Source organism: Cynocephalus volans, chromosome 7, assembly GCF_027409185.1.
Source record: "Cynocephalus volans isolate mCynVol1 chromosome 7, mCynVol1.pri, whole genome shotgun sequence".
NCBI lineage: Eukaryota > Metazoa > Chordata > Mammalia > Dermoptera > Cynocephalidae > Cynocephalus > Cynocephalus volans.
This window is the reverse complement of record NC_084466.1, coordinates 77,512,052-77,531,025: the sequence shown is the minus strand read 5'-3', so window position 1 is coordinate 77,531,025 and position 18,974 is coordinate 77,512,052. Positions and strand designations below refer to the sequence as shown.

At 35.3% G+C, this 18,974-nt stretch overlaps 1 protein-coding gene across 4 annotated transcripts in view; it reads left to right on the top strand.

Annotated features, from left to right (window-relative positions):
• PDS5B (PDS5 cohesin associated factor B) overlaps positions 1-18,974 on the top strand; it is a 206,074-nt gene that overhangs the window by 109,004 nt on the left and 78,096 nt on the right. For all 4 annotated transcript variants that reach the window (XM_063101929.1, XM_063101928.1, XM_063101930.1 and 1 more), the window contains exons 12-15: positions 1,670-1,821; positions 2,983-3,096; positions 15,580-15,661; positions 18,890-18,938. In XM_063101929.1, the coding sequence (XP_062957999.1) occupies positions 1,670-1,821; positions 2,983-3,096; positions 15,580-15,661; positions 18,890-18,938 (397 nt within the window). The remainder of the gene's footprint in view (positions 1-1,669; positions 1,822-2,982; positions 3,097-15,579; positions 15,662-18,889; positions 18,939-18,974) is intronic.

Here is an 18,974-nt window from a genome sequence, read left to right as displayed (position 1 = left end):
TAAATAGAAAGTGAAAGATGTTTCTGGCTTGGAAAAGCTAAACCCAACTGAGCAGTTATGCTTCTAGCCTATCCTCTGTAACCCCAAACCAACCTTTTTGAGAGAGCACTCACTAGCTCCACTTATTAATCAGTGAGCTTCTGAAGAGAGGACTGTCTTGTTATGTCTGTGTTCCATATTGCCTAGAATATATTAGGCACTCAGTAAATATTTCAGTGAATGTTCATTCTGCCTCCCTCCCCCATTGCATTTTCTTCATGGCATGGGCTCTACTGACTTAGGCTTAACAGTAATTTTGGTGAAAGATGACACTCTGACTTTTTTAGGAGTTAATTAGTAAAGAAAGTGGGAGGCCTTTCAGTAGGTGTGAGAAGCTTTGATGCTGGTTGTGGGCAGAAGATAAATGAACAGGAGGAATTGCATGGTTTTCCCTCCAAATCTATAGGTATTGAGGACTGCATGTTTTAACTGATAAATTTAGGCTCATCTTTATTGAATATTTCATTGGGGTATTAATCAGTTAAAAGGGCCAAAACGCATAAAGAAAGAAGAGAGTATTTGTGTCATGCGTAGGATAACAGCCTTCCAAGTATTAAAGTAACCCTTTTAGCTAGACTATAATTGACTATATACATGTTCTTGGCAGTATTAGAATATGGTGTATTTTAAAATTCTTTTTGAAGCAGCAATCCAGGAAATTAAGAGTTAGATAACACAGGGAATTATATGAAGTTTTTGTAAACAAATTGAAATATTATTTTATGAGTAAGACTTTTAAAAGTCTTTTATTTCAATATGTAGTTGGATGAATGGGATAAGAACTATTCTTAATCTACTATAATTAATTGAAACAGAAAAACCAAGGGAAGAATATTGCTAAGAATGACAGATTGCAAAGGAAAAAAATGAATAATCTTTGCAGATTCATGATGTGCTATACATTACTAGCTTCCTGCTGATTATGGTGCTGTGTTTATGCAAAATTAAAGAATAAACTGATTGTGAGATAGTTAAGCCATGTTAGATATACTACAGTAAATGTACATTTGTTTTAAAAAAAAGTTGAATACATTTTCCTTATAACCTGATTCCCAGATGTACAGAATGAATCTCTGATAACATGTTTTCACATTCAGCATTTGTTTTTACTTTTTTTTCTCTTCTTTTGTGGGACAGCCTGTATGGGTTACATTCAGCATTTGATAAAGCATGTCATATATGTCTTTAATTCATCTGAATTACTATTATTAATGAGTATGGCCAATATAGACCACAATTTAGAAAAAAATTATGAGGAGTAGGTCACAGTTTATCCAATTAATTCTGTCTTTGCCTTTTAAAAATTTGGTAACTTGCTTTTTCTCACTGTTTCTAAGTGATGGTATGTAGTTTGTGATTGGTAAGTGATAGGCTTAAGATATTAAAGCATTAAAGTTTTTTATACATGTTGATAAATCTCCTGTACTTTACATAGTAGATATATTAACATTATAGTTGTGGTTTTTCATAAATATAGTTATATAAATTAATATTATTAGTATCTGAGGCTTCAAGAAAATACATTGTATAACTGAAAGAAAATGTAAAACTAGAAAACTAGACTTTTCTGAATTCATATAATGGAAACATTTTTACGTTACAAAGAACATTTTTTTGTTTTTATTTTAAGTGGAGAGTGCGCAAAGAAGCCATGATGGGACTTGCCCAGATTTATAAGAAGTATGCTTTACAATCAGCAGCTGGAAAAGATGCTGCAAAACAGATATCATGGATCAAAGACAAGTTGCTACATATATATTATCAAAATAGTATTGATGATAGGTAAGTTAAGGATGCTATAAAGTATTTGGTGATTTGAGGTAATATATAATCTGTTGATCTTGTTTTATGCATACTGTTTCCTTTATGGCTTTATAGTCCCTCCTTAGTTTTTCTATAAGTAGTAGTAAGTGACTAATTTCTTTCCAACCAAAGCCATAAATGAAGCGCTAAGTATACATGTAACTTTAGGGATGGGTACAGCTTTTATGTTCATTTTCTTAAAGTGTTTTTGAACAGAGTAATATCAAAAAGTAGGAGTGTGTATAGTTAAAAGTTTAATTCTGTTTCATAGGTAATTGCATTGTAAGGAACTTCATTAGTTTTTTCAAATAAAATTAAAATAAAAATAAACCCTTTGGATTGTAGACATTTTAAATAAAAACAACACATTATCTGCATATAATCTTAGTATTTTTCCATTCCAGGCTAAGGTTTGATCTTATATGGATCTCAATCATTTAGTAGTTAAAAGAGCTGTAAATCCTGCTTACAGTCTGAATTAATTTGACAAATTATTAGTGAAATCCAAATGATTTTGCCTGTAGCACATTAGGATGAAAAAATTGAGAACCAGAAGGCTATATTAAAATTTTATGACGTATGGAACCTAGAAACCGAGTATCTTAGGTTAACATTATCTAAGAAACTTCGTAGTTATTTTTATAAAATTAAAGTTTTTAGAGTTTTTGAGTGTGTGGTGTCAGTGCACAAAGATTTGCACTGTGAGATTTGATAGGACTTTTTTTTAGTACTTTTAACCAAGTCTTTTTTCATTATGACCACTATGAAAAGTCAAAACAATCTTAAAAATTTCTTTGTAATTTTAACTTACAGAAATTTAGAATTTGGCACTTGGAAGGACCTGGTGTAATTTTTTAACTCTTTATTATATAGATAAGGAGATTTCATCCCTGATTGATCACTTGCCCAAGGTCATAAAGTAGTTATTATCTTAGTTGGGTGTGGGGCTGTTTCCAGTCCATCCAGCTAAATCCTTTTCTAGACCCTTTTCCTACAGAAAGAAGGCTTCCTATGGACATCTCATCTCTACTCAGAAAAGCAGGAACTTCTTTAATATGTGTATGTTATGTAGTTTTAGTATTTTATGTACAAATTTAGTACATTAAAAATAAATACAGTGCCTTCTCTGCTCTTTTGTAGATTACTCGTTGAGCGGATTTTTGCTCAATACATGGTTCCCCACAATATGGAAACTACAGAACGGATGAAGTGCTTGTATTACTTGTATGCCACACTGGATTTAAATGCCGTGAAGTATGTTTTAAATGTCAAACTCTGTTCTTTTCATCTTTTGCAGTATATTGGATTATATGGAAAAGAAACCACAACTGTGTTTTTAAATGTTAACTATGTAATGTAAATATTGTTTAAAAGGTCAAGACACAATAAAGTACTTGGCTAATTTTTTCAGAAAGTACTGCTATCAACATGAGATTAAGCAACTGTAAGCAATTAAAAAATAGAGCTTATTGACGTAGGATTTTTTAATATTTTTTTTCCTCTCCAGATTTTCACATTGATGGTGTCTTAAAAAATGTTGATGTATCTATTCTTTTTTTGTTTTCCTTAAGGTGTTAGAAAGATCCATATAATGAAAATAGTACCTTCTTATTCTCACCTGGTACTGATTTGAATTACGGTATAGGGCAAGTAGGGTACACATTTTGTGCATTGCCTCGACACGGTGTTATAGTTTGGCATAAGGAAAACCACAAATATACTTTTATTATCATATTTCATTCAGAAAGTACTTTTGGAGGTCTGGGTAGGGAATTGGCATTTTAGACATGGAGGAGACATTGCTAATCTAATTAAGTCATATTAAGAGTTTGGAGAGGAGTTTCAAGATGGCGGCGGCTGCGGCGGCTGGCGCGGAGTAGCTGAGGTGGAAAAGGTGGCCACTGGGCCTCAGGCAGCCGGGAAACTTGTGGACCTTCCTCTGGCCATCTCTTAAGGGAGGACTGCTGCTGCTGGCCAGTCGTGGGGGCTCAACGCCACTTTGCCCCCGGCAGGAGAGGCTGCCTCATTTACAGGCAACAGCTTTGAAGTGTGGAGCAGGAAAAGAACTGATTCTTAGCTGCAAAAGCGAGTCTTGAAACAGGGAACACGGCGCCAGGGCTGCTGTGGATGCAGCCAGGATCCCGGAGGCTGGGGCCGCACTGAAGGCGGCCAGCTGCCCTATTCAGGATTCGAGGTTTCAGGCCGGCATTAAAGAAGATTCCTGGGAGCGCCCGAGCGGCGCCGCGACTGAACAGCCCGAGGCGGCAGCGCCGAGAACACGGAAGGCAACAAACCAGAGACAGAGCGAGCGCCCGACCTGGCACAGCTCTGTTCGGGGGGTGGATGCCCACGCGGCTCCCGCCTGCACCACCAGGCCACTCACTGCCCCGGTGCTGCCTCCATTTTCCCAGGTGCGGGCAGCTCCGCCCTGCTCGGCCATCACTGAGCCCATTTGCTTGGCCTGGCGCGGGGCTTTCCGGACCCTGCGGGCCGGCCTCCTCTCCCACTCCCTCCGAGGTTCTCTGGCGGGGCTGGGGTTGTGGGGCGTCCCGACCAGTGTTGGGAGGGCTAGGAAGTACGGGCGGGCCGACTGTCACTCCACCACACCCTGGACTCCGGCCCTGGTAAACTTCCTGTTACTGGGAGGCAGATACCATCTCTGCGACCACCAGTTTGGAAAAAAGCCTAACGAATTTCTGGTTGGGAATAGTGTGGTAGGAGAGTTCCCAGGTCCGCTTGAACCTGCCGGAGAGCAGGCTGCAGGCGGGCACTAGACTCGGTTTATACCGGGGGGATATAAAGGTGAACAAGACCCGAGAAAGATCTACACAGTGCTACAAAGGCACCCAGAGAGACCGGTCGTCTGTGCCTAGCAGAAACCTGGTAGACTTCCTGGGCGAGGCGGTGCTGAGCAGGGTCTTGAAGGCCCAGCTGATAGACGAGGGGTGCAGAAGACACACCCCAGCCCAGCACAGTGTGCACAGAGGGGGGAGACGTGCGGCCAGGGAGGCGGAGACTCGACAGAAACCACACACCCGGTGGGGTCGCCACTGCACGATCTAACAGCCTGGGCCAGAGCACATGGAACAGGGAGAAGTCCTGTACAGAAAGTGAAAGCTCAACAGAGATCACACACCCTGTGGTACGTGATCCACCAGCCCAGCAGAGTACAAGCTGACCAGAAAGGTGGATCCCCGGAGAAGCCCAAGACCCGAGGCAACCACACACACAAGACACTAGAGGCCAACTGAGCAGTCACGGCGGGAGCCATATCAAATTGGCAACCACAGCAACATCCTAGTTAGTCATTAGTCTCAAACCGGTGGACTGTGAAACCCCCTGCCACAATGAATAAACACCAAAAAAAAGACACCAGAAATACAAAAAATCAAGAAAGTACACCACCAAAAGTTAATAAATCTCATACTCTAGATCCTATAGAACAAGAAGCCCTTGAAATAACTGACAAGGAATTTCGAGTGATAATTCTAAGGAAACTGAATGAGATACAAGAAAACTCAGCTAGACATCATGATGAAATGAGGAAAAGTATACAGGATCTGAAAGAGGAAATATACAAGGAAATCAATGTCCTGAAAAAAAATGTAGCAGAACTTGCTGAACTGAAGAAGTTATTCAGCGAAATAAAAAACACAACGGAGAGTTTAACCAGCAGGCTTGTCGAAGTTGAAGAGAGAACCTCTGAACTTGAAGATGGGCTGTTTGAAATAACACAAGCAGACAAAAAGAAAGAAAAAAGAATCAAGGACATGGAAGAAAATCTGAGAGAGATATCAGACAACCTCAAGCGCTCAAATATCCGAGTCATGGGTATTCCAGAAGGGGAGGAAAATGGAGATTCCATTGAAAACATATTCAACAAAATAGTGGCAGAAAATTTCCCAGGTATAGGAAAAATCACAGATCTTCAGATCCAGGAAGCTCAACGATCTCCAAACGTATTCAACCCAAAAAGGCCTTCTCCAAGACATGTCATAGTCAAATTGGCAAAACTCAGAGACAAAGAGAGAATCTTAAAAGCTGCAAGAGAGAAGCGTCAAATCACCTATAAGGGAGCCCCAATCAGGTTAACATCAGACTTTTCATCACAAACCCTAAAAGCTAGAAAGGAATGGGATGATATTTTCAAAATACTAAAAGACAAAGATTGCCAGCCAAGAATACTCTACCCTGCAAGGCTATCCTTCCGAAATGAGGGGCAAATAGTATATTTCTCAGACAAACAAAAACTGCGGGAGTTCACTACCACACGACCACCCTTACAAGAAATCCTCAAGGGAGTACTGGGTTTGGTTCCTGAAAAATAACTACCACTGCCATAAAAACCTAAGAAAAATCTAAACCTGCTAGTACAATAAAAATGGCATTCATGAAGAGAAAACAAGCTAACAAAAACACTATCTACAACCTAAGGAACCAACAAACAAAGAAACCAAACAGTAAATCAGAAAGCAAGGAACAAAAGACACCTAAGACAACCAAACAACCAATAAAATGCTAGGAATAAATCAACACCTTTCAATAACAACTCTTAATGTTAAAGGCTTAAATTCCCCAATGAAAAGACACAGACTGGCTGACTGGATCAAAAAGGAGGACCCAACTATATGCTGCCTACAAGAGACCCACCTCACCCATAAAGATTCACACAGACTAAGAGTGAAAGGTTGGAAAAAGATTTACCATGCAAAGAGAAAAGAAAAACGAGCTGGAGTAGCTATTCTTATATCTGACAAAATAGACTTTAAACTAAAAACCATAAAAAGAGACAATGAGGGACACTACTTAATGATAAAAGGACTGATCCATCAAGAAGACATAACAATCATAAATATGTACGCACCCAATGTTGGAGCAGCCAGATTTATAAAACAAACTCTATTAGACCTAAAGAAGGAAATAGACACTAATACCATAATAGCAGGGGACCTGAACACTCCACTGTCAATATTAGACAGATCATCTAGGCAAAGAATCAGTAGAGAAACACAAGATCTAAACAAGACTCTAGACCAATTGGAATTGGCAGATATCTACAGAACATTCCACCCAACAACCTCAGAATATTCATTCTTCTCATCAGCACATGGATCATTCTCCAGGATAGATCACATATTAGGTCACAAATCAAGTCTCAATAAATTCAAAAAAATTGCAATTATCCCATGTATCTTCTCAGACCACAATGGATTAAAACTAGAAATTAATAACAAACGAAACTCTGGAAACTATACAAACACATGGAAATTAAACATCATTCTACTTAATGACATATGGGTCCAAGAAGAAATCAAGCAGGAAATCAAAAAGTTTATTGAAACTAATGAAAACAATGATACATCATACCAAACCTGTGGGATACTGCAAAAGCAGTATTGAGGGGAAAATTTATTGCATTAAATGCTCACTTCAGAAGAATAGAAAGATGGCAAGTGAACAACCTAACACTTCACCTTCAAGAACTAGAAAAACAAGAACAATCCAAACCTAAAGTTAGCAGACGGAAAGAAATCATTAAGATCAGAGCAGAACTGAATGAAATTGAAAACCAAAAAACAATTCAAAAGATCAACGAATCAAAAAGTTGGTTTTTTGAAAAGATAAATAAAATTGACAAACCATTAGCATGGCTAACAAAAAAAAGAAGAGAGAAGACTCAAATAACCAAAATTAGAAATGAAAAAGGCGATATTACAACTGATTCCTCTGAAATACAAGGAATCATTCGAGACTACTATAAACAACTATACGCCAACAAATTTGAAAATCTGGAGGAAATGGATAAATTTCTGGACAGACACAAGCTCCCAAAACTGAACCGTGAAGACGTAGAAAACTTGAACAGACCAATAACAATAAAGGAGATTGAAGCTGTTATCAGAAGGCTCCCAACAAAGAAAAGCCCAGGACCAGATGGATTCACAGCAGAATTTTACCAAACATTCAAAGAGGAATTGACACCGATTCTTTACAAACTATTCCAAAAGATTGAAACGGACACAAATCTCCCAAACTCATTCTATGAAGCAAACATCATCCTGATACCAAAACCAGGTAAAGATATAACCAAAAAAGAAAACTACAGGCCGATATCCTTGATGAATATAGATGCAAAAATCCTCACTAAAATACTAGCAAACAGAATACAGCAACACATACGAAAAATTATTCATCACGATCAAGTGGGATTCATCCCAGGGATGCAAGGTTGGTTCAACATACGCAAATCAATAAATGTGATACACCATATTAATAAACTCAAACACAAGGACCATATGATCATCTCTATAGGTGCTGAAAAAGCATTTGATAAAGTTCAGCACTCATTCATGACAAAGACCCTCTATAAGTTAGGTATAGAGGGAAAGTATCTCAACATAATTAAAGCCATATATGCCAAACCCACTGCCAATATCATCCTGAATGGGGAAAAGCTGAAAGCTTTTCCTTTAAGAACAGGCACTAGACAAGGATGCCCACTCTCACCACTCCTATTCAACATCGTGTTGGAAGTACTAGCCAGAGCAATCAGAGAAGAGAAGGAAATAAAGGGCATCCAGATTGGAAAAGATGAAGTCAAACTGTCCCTGTTTGCAGATGACATGATCCTATATATCGAACAGCCTAAAACCTCTACAAAAAAACTCTTGGAATTGATCAATGATTTCAGCACAGTAGCAGGATACAAAATCAACACACAAAAATCAGTAGCATTTCTTTTCTCCAATAGTGAACATGCAGAAGGAGAAATCAAGAAAACCTGCCCATTTACAATAGCCACCAAAAAAATAAAATACTTAGGAATTGAGTTAACCAAGGAGGTGAAAAATCTCTATAATGAGAACTACTAACCACTGCTGAGAGAAATTAGAGAGGATACAAGAAGATGGGAAGATATTCCATGCTCTTGGATTGGAAGAATCAACATAGTGAAAATGTCCATACTACCCAAAGTGATATACAAATTCAATGCAATCCCCATCAAAATTCCAAAGACATTTTTCTCAGAAATGGAAAAAACTATTCAGACATTTATATGGAACAATAAAAGACCACGAATAGCCAAAGCAATGCTGAGCAAAAAAAATAAAGCTGGAGGCATAACACTACCTGACTTTAAGCTATACTACAAAGCTATAATAACCAAAACAGTATGGTACTGGCATAAAAACAGACACACTGACCAATGGAATAGAATAGAGAATCCAGAAATCAACCCACACACTTACTGCCATCTGATCTTTGACAAAGGCACCAAGCCTATTCACTGGGGAAGGGACTGCCTCTTCAGCAAGTGGTGCTGGGATAACTGGATATCGATATGCAGGAGAATGAAACTAGACCCATACCTCTCACCGTATACTAAAATCAACTCAAAATGGATTAAGGATTTAAATATACACCCTGAGACAATAAAACTTCTTAAAGAAAACATAGGAGAAACACTTCAGGAAATAGGACTGGGCACAGACTTCATGAATACGACCCCAAAAGCACGGGCAACCAAAGGAAAAATAAACAAATGGGATTATATCAAACTAAAAAGCTTCTGCACAGCAAAAGAAACAATTAAAAGAGTTAAAAGACAACCAGCAGAGTGGGAGAAAATATTTGCAAAATATACATCTGACAAAGGATTAATATCCAGAATATATAAGGAACTCAAACAACTTTACAAGAAGAAAACAAGCAACCCAATTAAAAAATGGGCAAAACAGCTAAGTAGGCATTTCTCTAAGGAAGATATCCAAATGGCCAACAGACATATGAAAAAATGCTCAACATCACTCAGCATCCGGGAAATGCAAGTCAAAACCACATTGAGATACCATCTAACCCCAGTTAGGATGGCTAAAATCCAAAAGACTATGAACGATAAATGCTGGCGAGGCTGCGGAGAAAAAGGAACTCTCATACATTGTTGGTGGGACTGCAAAATGGTGCAGCCTCTATGGAAAATGGTATGGAGGTTCCTTAAACAATTGCAAATAGATCTACCATACGACCCAGCCATCCCACTGTTGGGAATATACCCAGAGGAATGGAAATCATCAAGTCGAAGGTATACCTGTTCCCCAATGTTCATCGCAGCACTCTTTACAATAGCCAAGAGTTGGAACCAGCCCAAATGCCCATCATCAGATGAGTGGATACGGAAAATGTGGTACATCTACACAATGGAATACTACTCAGCTATAAAAACGAATGAAATACTGCCATTTGCAACAACATGGATGGACCTTGAGAGAATTATATTAAGTGAAACAAGTCAGGCACAGAAAGAGAAATACCACATGTTCTCACTTATTGGAGGGAGCTAAAAATTAATATATAAATTCACACACACACATACACACACACACACACAAACCGGGGGGGGGGGGGGAAGAAGATATAACAACCACAGTTATTTGAAGTTGATACAACAAGCAAACAGAAAGGACATTGTTGGGGGGGAGGGAGAAGGGAGGGAGGTTTTGGTGATGGGGAGCAATAATCAGCTACAATGTATATCGACAAAATAAAATTAAAAAAAACAAACAAAAAACAAAAAAAAAGTTAATAAAGTTTATATTTTTAGAAAGAAAAAAAAAAGAGTTTGGAAATCGAGGCCTAGAGATTTGCTCTATGTTTTAGAAAATGTAGATGCTTAGGTGTAAACTATGTTTGCTGGAATACTATTGGGAATTAAATGTTCAGAAATTGGAGGTGTAAGGAGCTATATATAATTTTCATTTGTACTGCTGCTTAGTGGGACTTCTGTCTGACTTTGTTTCCTCTCTGGAAATAAGTATATATGCTATTTATATGTTATGTAGAACTATTGAGGAAAAAGTTGTAGAGGGGAGAAATGTACATTTTTTTATACCCCCTGTATTTCAGGCACTGGAATATGTATTGTCTATGGTCATGTTTGCACTACAATGGGAAAGTAGTTGCAGAAGAGCCCCTGTGGCCCACAAAGCTTAAAATATTAATATCTGGTCTTTTACCAAGAAAGATTGCCAGCCTTTGTTTAAGTGACACTTTTCCTGTTTTATGCATGATGAGCTGAATCACACAGAGATTTATTAACTTGCACAAAGTCGCACAAATAGTAAGAGAAGGAGTCAGGATTTGAACTCAGTTCTGTTTGGTTCCAAAGCTCATTCTTTTTCCACTATGTGTAGTAAAATATATTACTACCAAATTTTATTTTTTACATTATACATTTTTCTCTGGAATTGGAATACATCTTAAAATTGTTGGTTTGTCTAGTTTAATTGGTGGCTCTTTTTCTCACCTGACGATAGCCTCTTAGATTGGATGAAATATGGTGTATATATATCCTATGTGAAACATCCTATTGGAAATCACAGTAAATCTAGACTTCGGGATTCAGCTCAACTATCATTTAAGAGTAAAAATGAAATAAAGACACTTTCTAGCAAAAATTGAGAATTTGCTACTCACAGATCCTATTTGAAAAATTACTGAAGAATAATATATATATATATATATTTGGTAAAAAAGTAAATTAAATCTAGAAGGAAGGAATAGGATGCAAGAAGCAACAAAAATTTCAAACATTTTTGCAAATTTAAATAATCAAGAATTGTAAAAACAATAAAAATAATTTTCTTTGTCAGAGTTGGGGATGTGGATTAAGAAGTATGTAGCATCTAGGCTGATACTTAGCCAGCACACACTATTGCAGTTGTATGTGAGCTCTTTTGAGTGTCCCTGGAACCCTCTCTCCTGTGGTTCCCCATGCCTGGACATAGCAAGAGGGCCTCCAGGACCTTCTTCCACTACCCATTGTTCTGATTCGTTGGTGTTATGCCTTTGTGAAAATTTTGCATACTAGATGGACCCTATCAGATAACAACATGTAAGATGGTACGTAAGTAATGAGCATTAGAATGTTCTAAGATTCTTTTATCCTATAAGGGTGAGGACAGACATATTGATTAATTAGACCATAAGTCAAGTGTGCATGTTAAAAATTTAAGTCATCCCTAAAAAAATAGCATTAGAATGTACAGCTTCCCAACCCAGAGGAATGAAGAAGAGTTAATGAAAACTCTAATACCAGAAACAAAAAAGAAAATAAGAAAAGAAAAATAACAGTAAATAGAAACACAAATTATAAATGGTATAAAACTAATATCAGTTATCACTCATCACTTAAATGACAAGTATATAAGTATTTAGTTGAATTAAAAAGTAAAACAAAGTGATATTCACAAGAGATAAACTGAAAAATAATGCCACTGAAAAGTTGGAAATAAATTCTAATCAGGACCAGTATCGAAAAGAAGAGGCTTTGATCCTATAAAAGTGGCTGGTGAATGAATGAATATCTATTGTAAGATAAAATACGTAAGGTACATACATATAATTTTTAAAGTGATTTTTATTTTAACCAACTTTTTGGAATTAACTGAACAACTGTAATACTTACCAATATTTTAGGACTTACTTTACATTTATCTGTGATTGTTTTCTCCAAAAGTCTTTTTTTATTATGTAATAACAATTCACATGTGAGTTATGGAGCATAGTAATAAAATAAAAATATCTGTGAAACTACCACCCAAATTGTGAACTCTTCTGTCTTTCATCCTCCTGTCTTCCTCCCAGAGGTAACCCCTTTAGTCTTAATTTTGTATTACTCATTTTCTTTTAAAAAATAGTTTTAATGTGTATATGTGTATGTATATATATGTACGTATCCATCAGTAATATATTTTTTGCTTGTTTTTGCAGTTAATGAAAATGGAATAATTGTGTGTATAGTCTTATATGTGATTTATTTTTCACTCTGTTTCCAAGATTCATCCATAATATTTTACATAGCTGTAGACTGTTCATTTCACTGTGGTATAGAATTATATTATGTCATTAATAACACTTTTATTCTCTTGACATGAGAATTTGAATCAATAGAGAGAATGGATTTTTGTGTTTTTTTTTTTTTTTTTTACTATTTCAAATAGTGCTACTATGAACATTTTTCAAGATAATACATACATGCAAGGGTTTCTCTAAGGTGTGATTATGAATGGTTCTCAAATTTGGCTGCTTACTGGAATTACCTTGGGAGGTTTTAACAACATTTACACCTAATTCTCTCCTTTAGGAATTCTCATTTAATTTATCTGAAGTGTAGTCTGAGCATTGGGATTTTTAGAAAAGCATGTCAGGAGATTCTAATGGGCAACCCAGGTTTGGAATCATTAGTATATAACTAGGGGTAGAATTGCTGAGTGTGCATTTTCAGCATTATAAACTAGTGCCAATTGTTTTCCAACATGATTATACTAGTTTATACTCCGACCAGTGGTTGATGAATTCCTACACTCTCCTGTGTATTATCAGACATCTTAATTTTTTCTTATCTTTTGAGTATCAAATTGTATCTTGCCTCTAATTTTTGTGAATACTGATAATATTGATCTTTTCATAGTTTAATGGTTCATTAATTTTCTAATTTCATTACAGTCCTCATCACTCTGTATTGTAACATCTGTTCTACTTTATTTAAATTACTATTCTAGCTCAGAAGTCATTTGAATGTATAACCTGTATTTAGTTTGAAAGGGGCTTAAAAATAGCTGTTTTGCAGGCAGTTTCCTGGTGAGGAATTGTTTGGTAAGGCTTCTTATTTGTTGAAAGAGCCATATATTTTATTCTATGACTAGTTTCTTTGGGGAAGACAGAGTATTTTCTATTTTTAGACTTTCTAATGTTTGTTTTTTGGATAAGCTCCACAGTAAGCTAAATATGTTGATTGTTGAAAAAGAAAGCAGAGGGAGTCTTGAGCATTTTGATGGTGGTTTGTATTTCCACCTCCCACAAGTTTGTCAGAACTATTAATAGTGACAAGAGTGGGAGATAGTATCAGGTGTCTTAGTTATCTTTTTCATTGAGCAGGTTCTCATCTAGACAGTGTATACTTCTGAGTCTGATGGGTGATTTGCTTAGCTGGGAGCAGAAGGTTGGAGGAAAGGTTCTCTTCAACATTTTGGCAAGTCCCTGACTGAAACCCAGTGGTAGCTGTCTTTTGCTTTGAGGTGGTACAAATTTGTGGTATGTCAAGATAACAAATGTCAGGTAACAAATGTAAGAGTATCCAGGTTCTAACCAGAGTTTTAACATTTACTTAGTGACAGAACCAGAATTCAGACTAAGATTAAATGAGTGGATATTTGTCTTCCTATTGCAATATTGCTGCTTCTAAGTATAGCATTTTTTTTTCTTTTTTAAGAAGGACTATCTAGAAAGGCAATAAACAAGGACAGATTGTCTTGTTGCTCAATATAATGTTAGTAAAGTACATGAGAGGACAGTTCCCCTAAATATGTTGTCATAGCTTTTTTATTTATGCTATAGCCATAATAGTTTATAATGGGCTTTCAAATTGCTTGAGATTTCATCTGTAAATTGATAACTGTAATAACTAAAATAATTTCCTCTTTAAGTGCAGGCAAGTTTCAAAATCCAGACCTTTTAGAAGTTGTAAGTAAGGATTAAGTGTATAAAGAGAAGAAGATACATTGACTTTGGAGTTCAGAAGTAATTTCATAGATGACTACTCTATTTCTTTGAAAATTATTATTTTAATTATATAACTCTTTGTTATTAGATTTTCACAGTTCCCTGGAGAATGGTCATTTTGCTTTCAATGTTTATATTCTTAAATTATGCTATTGAGACTTTATGGAACTTTAGTAAATTGAAAATAGTAAAGTGCAGCTATTTAAAACTTTTTTCTAAGATAAAAATGCCCTAATACTGTTGCTTTGCCATTTTGAAGTGACTACTATAAAGTTATTTGTGTCCAAATTTAAACTAATTTATCTTCTTTGAAAAATCTAAAGGCATTCAAGAAAGATATTGTTAAAGGGGAGAATGGCAATATTAAAACCATTGTCTTGTCTATCAAAGGAAGAAGTGTTCTTTTATATGTTTTTGTATTCTGTTACTGGCAGTGCTTCATATGTTTGGTAATAGAGGTTAATAGAAGCATAGATAATTGAAAACAAACTGATGAAAAGTATTCTGTTTTTCGAAAATTTCTTTTAAATATGTTAAAATGTGTGGTTCTGATATTCTATATTTTATTATTTCATCAACATTAAATGTTCTCTATGACTTTACATATATTTTCTTGATGTATGTATACTTTCTTTTTAGATTTAAATTTCTGCCTGAGAACAGTACAGTTACTAAGAGGACATCAGTATTATTGCCATATAAAAAGAATATTTACTTATAGCATAAATAATTCTAGACAGTTTAAAATTTAAATACGATAAGATTTCTGTTATAGGAAAAAGTATCCCCAAGTATCCTGCCTACTACAGGACCTTACTCCATTAGTTATTCCTTTGTTTCTCAAATTTATAGTCTCTCCAGTTTATTCCTAGTCCTTAGCCTACACATATACTTCAGTTAATGATGGATCTTGCCTATTTCTATACAAAGCAAAAGATAACAACCACTAATCTCTTTCTTTTGATCTTCCTATATCTCCTTAAATGTTATGTGTTGCATTAATTCCTTTCTTTCTCTCTGTACATTGTCAGTTGCTTAGTCCTGTGAATTTTACCTCATCTCTATCATCTCCTTTTGTGATTTGAACTTTTAAAAAAAAAAAATTATGTAGTTGAAATATTCTGGAAGGATTTATTATTCTGTTTTGTTATTTAAATTTACGTTTGTGTTTTTCAGAGCATTGAATGAAATGTGGAAATGTCAAAATCTGCTCCGACATCAAGTAAAGGATTTGCTTGACTTAATTAAGCAACCTAAAGTAAGTTAAATTTTAAAGAAAAATTTTCCTTCATTGTTAAGTTTTGTAAAACACGTGTGTTTTAGTTACTGTTTACCATTACTACTGTGTGTTCAACAACTCTTTTTGTGTGGAAGAGTTCTGACTATAGAATTTATGATTCCCAACTTACAAAACTCTAATTTTTATGAAGCTTATTACGTAGAAACATTTTAAATGTTCACTATCATCTGCAAAAGGTGATATCCAATAGGAAAGAGAATGTGCTGCTGTGAATTCAAAATTAAAGTTTTTTGGTAGCTTTAAAATAAAGAAATTGTTAACTTAGCATTATTGAAGGCATAGAATGTAGAATAAAATTGCACTTTATCTTGCCACATTAAGATGCTCCTAACATCTTTGAATACTCTTGTGGTTTCAGGAAATTTCAAAAATCATGTGATTATACTAAGGTATCTTGATATTTTTACTTAATATTATGGTGATTTTAATGTACTACCTGGCCTTTATAACTTAATGATGGTACAGGTTGAGCATCCTTAATCCAAAATGCTGAAATTCAGAATGCTCCAAAATCCAAAACTTTTTTTAGTGTTGACATGGCCCTCAAAGGACATGCTCACTGAAACATGTTGGATTTTGGATTTTTGAATTAGAGATGTATAACTGGTATGTATTCTGCAAATATTCCAAAATCTACAAAAAATTGGAAATCTGAAACACTACTATTTCCAAGCATTTCAGATAAGAGGTACTCAACCTGTATCCATCTGCTGGGTGTATTATTTTTTATTTTTGGACATTTAGAATGATTTAAGTTTTTGTTTTTGTTTTTTTTTCCTTTGAAAATGTACGTAGACTGTAAAAGGTATAATTCATCTAAAAAGCAGTGTGCCTGGTCATTTTATATTGCATTCAGAGAAAACAATACGGTCATTCTTTATTCTTCAGTCCGTAATGATCTTTTTTGGCTCACGTTGATAGGCCAGAGGTCAGCAGAACAGTGCTGTTTCATCTAAGGAGAGAAATTTTCCAGTTTACCTAGGCATAATTGGCCAACTGCTCTAAAAATCAATAAATTATCAACAGTTGCTTGAGTGGCTGATTCTCTCACTGTTTTTTTTAAACCTTCAAAACACAAATAATAAAGCATTTTGCACCACTTGTTTGCCTAATTGAAACTTTCATTTGAGTAGTATTTTTGTTTTATGGGCCAACTATAACTTCTTTATGTTTTATTGAACATAATTTAACCTTTTTGCTATGATTATTGAGTATATTGAACCTGTTAGAATATGTTTCCTGTATAATAAATAACTTAAAACTAATTTAGTGATTCTGCCGTTTCTTTTCCCTTAACCCCAGTTAAATTAGTATGTTTCAGTCAGTAAGCATGTGTTTCAGTAAGTGCTATAATGCAGTAAATTAGTGTGTTTCAGTCGGTAAGCTCTGGATAAAGTTCCTCTGTTTGTCACCTCGACCTGTATTAATTTACCTTGCCAAAATGCAGAAGTGTTAATTAAAAATATGAGGTACTCTTATATGCATGTGCATACGGTTGTTCCTGATTTTAGGCATTATTGAAGTCATAATAGCAGCCAGGTAGTATGTTAAATGTGAAGATCATGTGTTGAACAAGCATGATGTGTGATATAGTAATCAAATATAAATTTGTTTAAAATTTAAAATTTGCTTATTTAGTGGGAGCTTGTTTCTCTTGCCTGTTGATAAAAACTTGATAGGGTATCATTACTTTCCTGCTCAGTTGTACATGAAATTGCAAAATATAGTCTCAATTCAATTAGAAGGTTTAGTTCTCTTCTACTCTGTGGAAGTTTCTTTTTGCTTGTCTTAAAATAATTACCAAGTTATCCATGTTAAAGAAGGAATTCTCATTCATGAGTGGTAGAGTTGAAGCAGAAACAATGGAGGAGCTTAGTACCCCAAATTAGAATTCTAGTGTGAGAAAAAGTAATAGTTTCTGATTATTTAATATTCATTTTATATTAAGAATTATAGTAGACATTATAGAATTAAAATTACAAAAACACAAAACTATGTTTAACTTTTGGGTGTTCATATTTCCTCCTATTTTACAAGGAAGACTGTTAGATACTTATCAGTCAGTATGGTTTTTTGCTTTCTTCATTATTCACTCTGATTCAGTTTTTAATTATTAGCAATGTAGCCCTTTTTCTTCATTTAACTAAATTAATTTCCTCAATGTCACTCACAAGTGACTTTGTAATTTCCAATATTATACTTTTGTTGGTGCTTTCTTTTTCGTATGGATGAGCTTCTTGAAAGCATGGCACCACCACTTTCCCCCCAAATAAAACCACAGAAATCTTATACATTTCTAGACAGAGCCGCTCAATACTTTAAATTCTAAATATTTGAGAATTAATTCCTGTACTTCATTATGCTTTGCCTCGCACTTCTTCTTAGCAAGCTCCTTCTCAATAGGGATTGTTTGTTTATTTGATTCATTGCCTTTACCACAGTGTTTATCTAGCTCAGTATTTTAAAGAGTTGCTCAATAACATCTTAAAAAAAAAAAAAACACTATCTTGATGCAGCAGATAATTATTTAGCACTTGAAGAAACATCTTTTAAACATGTGACTTTACATGCAGTAGTACATGAATGTATCACATGCAGTACAATGTGGTGAGTACATTCATTCACTGAAGTAATGCCATCCTGCTGCAACCCATAACTGGCACTCTCAGAAACATCTTTTATACATGTCAGTGACAGTTTTTTAATTGTCTTCCCCATAAGCTTCATGACTATGCCTTATAATTTCTAGGCCTAAAAATTTTAAGAACACTTCAAGTCAATCAGAGTTTATACTCATGTCAACTTTTCATTTGAGATAAGGCTCAAAACTTGAAAACCAACATTTCCTGGGTGTCTTGTCCTTTTCTAAACTTAGTTACCTTGTTCTTTCAGTGCTTAAAAAAAAAAAAAAAACCCGAAATATCTATCTGTCCCCAAATGTGGTGCAACATTGTTTTGTATGACAGTTGGCAAAACAGGGCGAGGTAAGGCATGAATGACAGTAGAGAATGAGTTCACTTCTACCTCCTATCCAGTTCATCTGGAGTTGAAAAATAACTGAAGAAGGATGTAGTAAGGGCATGGGTTTGGAGCATTAGTAGGTTATGATTATCTAACTTTCTGATGAATGTAATGAAGATTCTTGTCAGGGAATTTTGATTTTGCATTTTTTTGTGTGATTTACAGACAGATGCCAGTGTCAAGGCCATATTTTCCAAAGTGATGGTTATTACAAGTAAGTTATTTTAAATTCATATACAATTTAAGATTT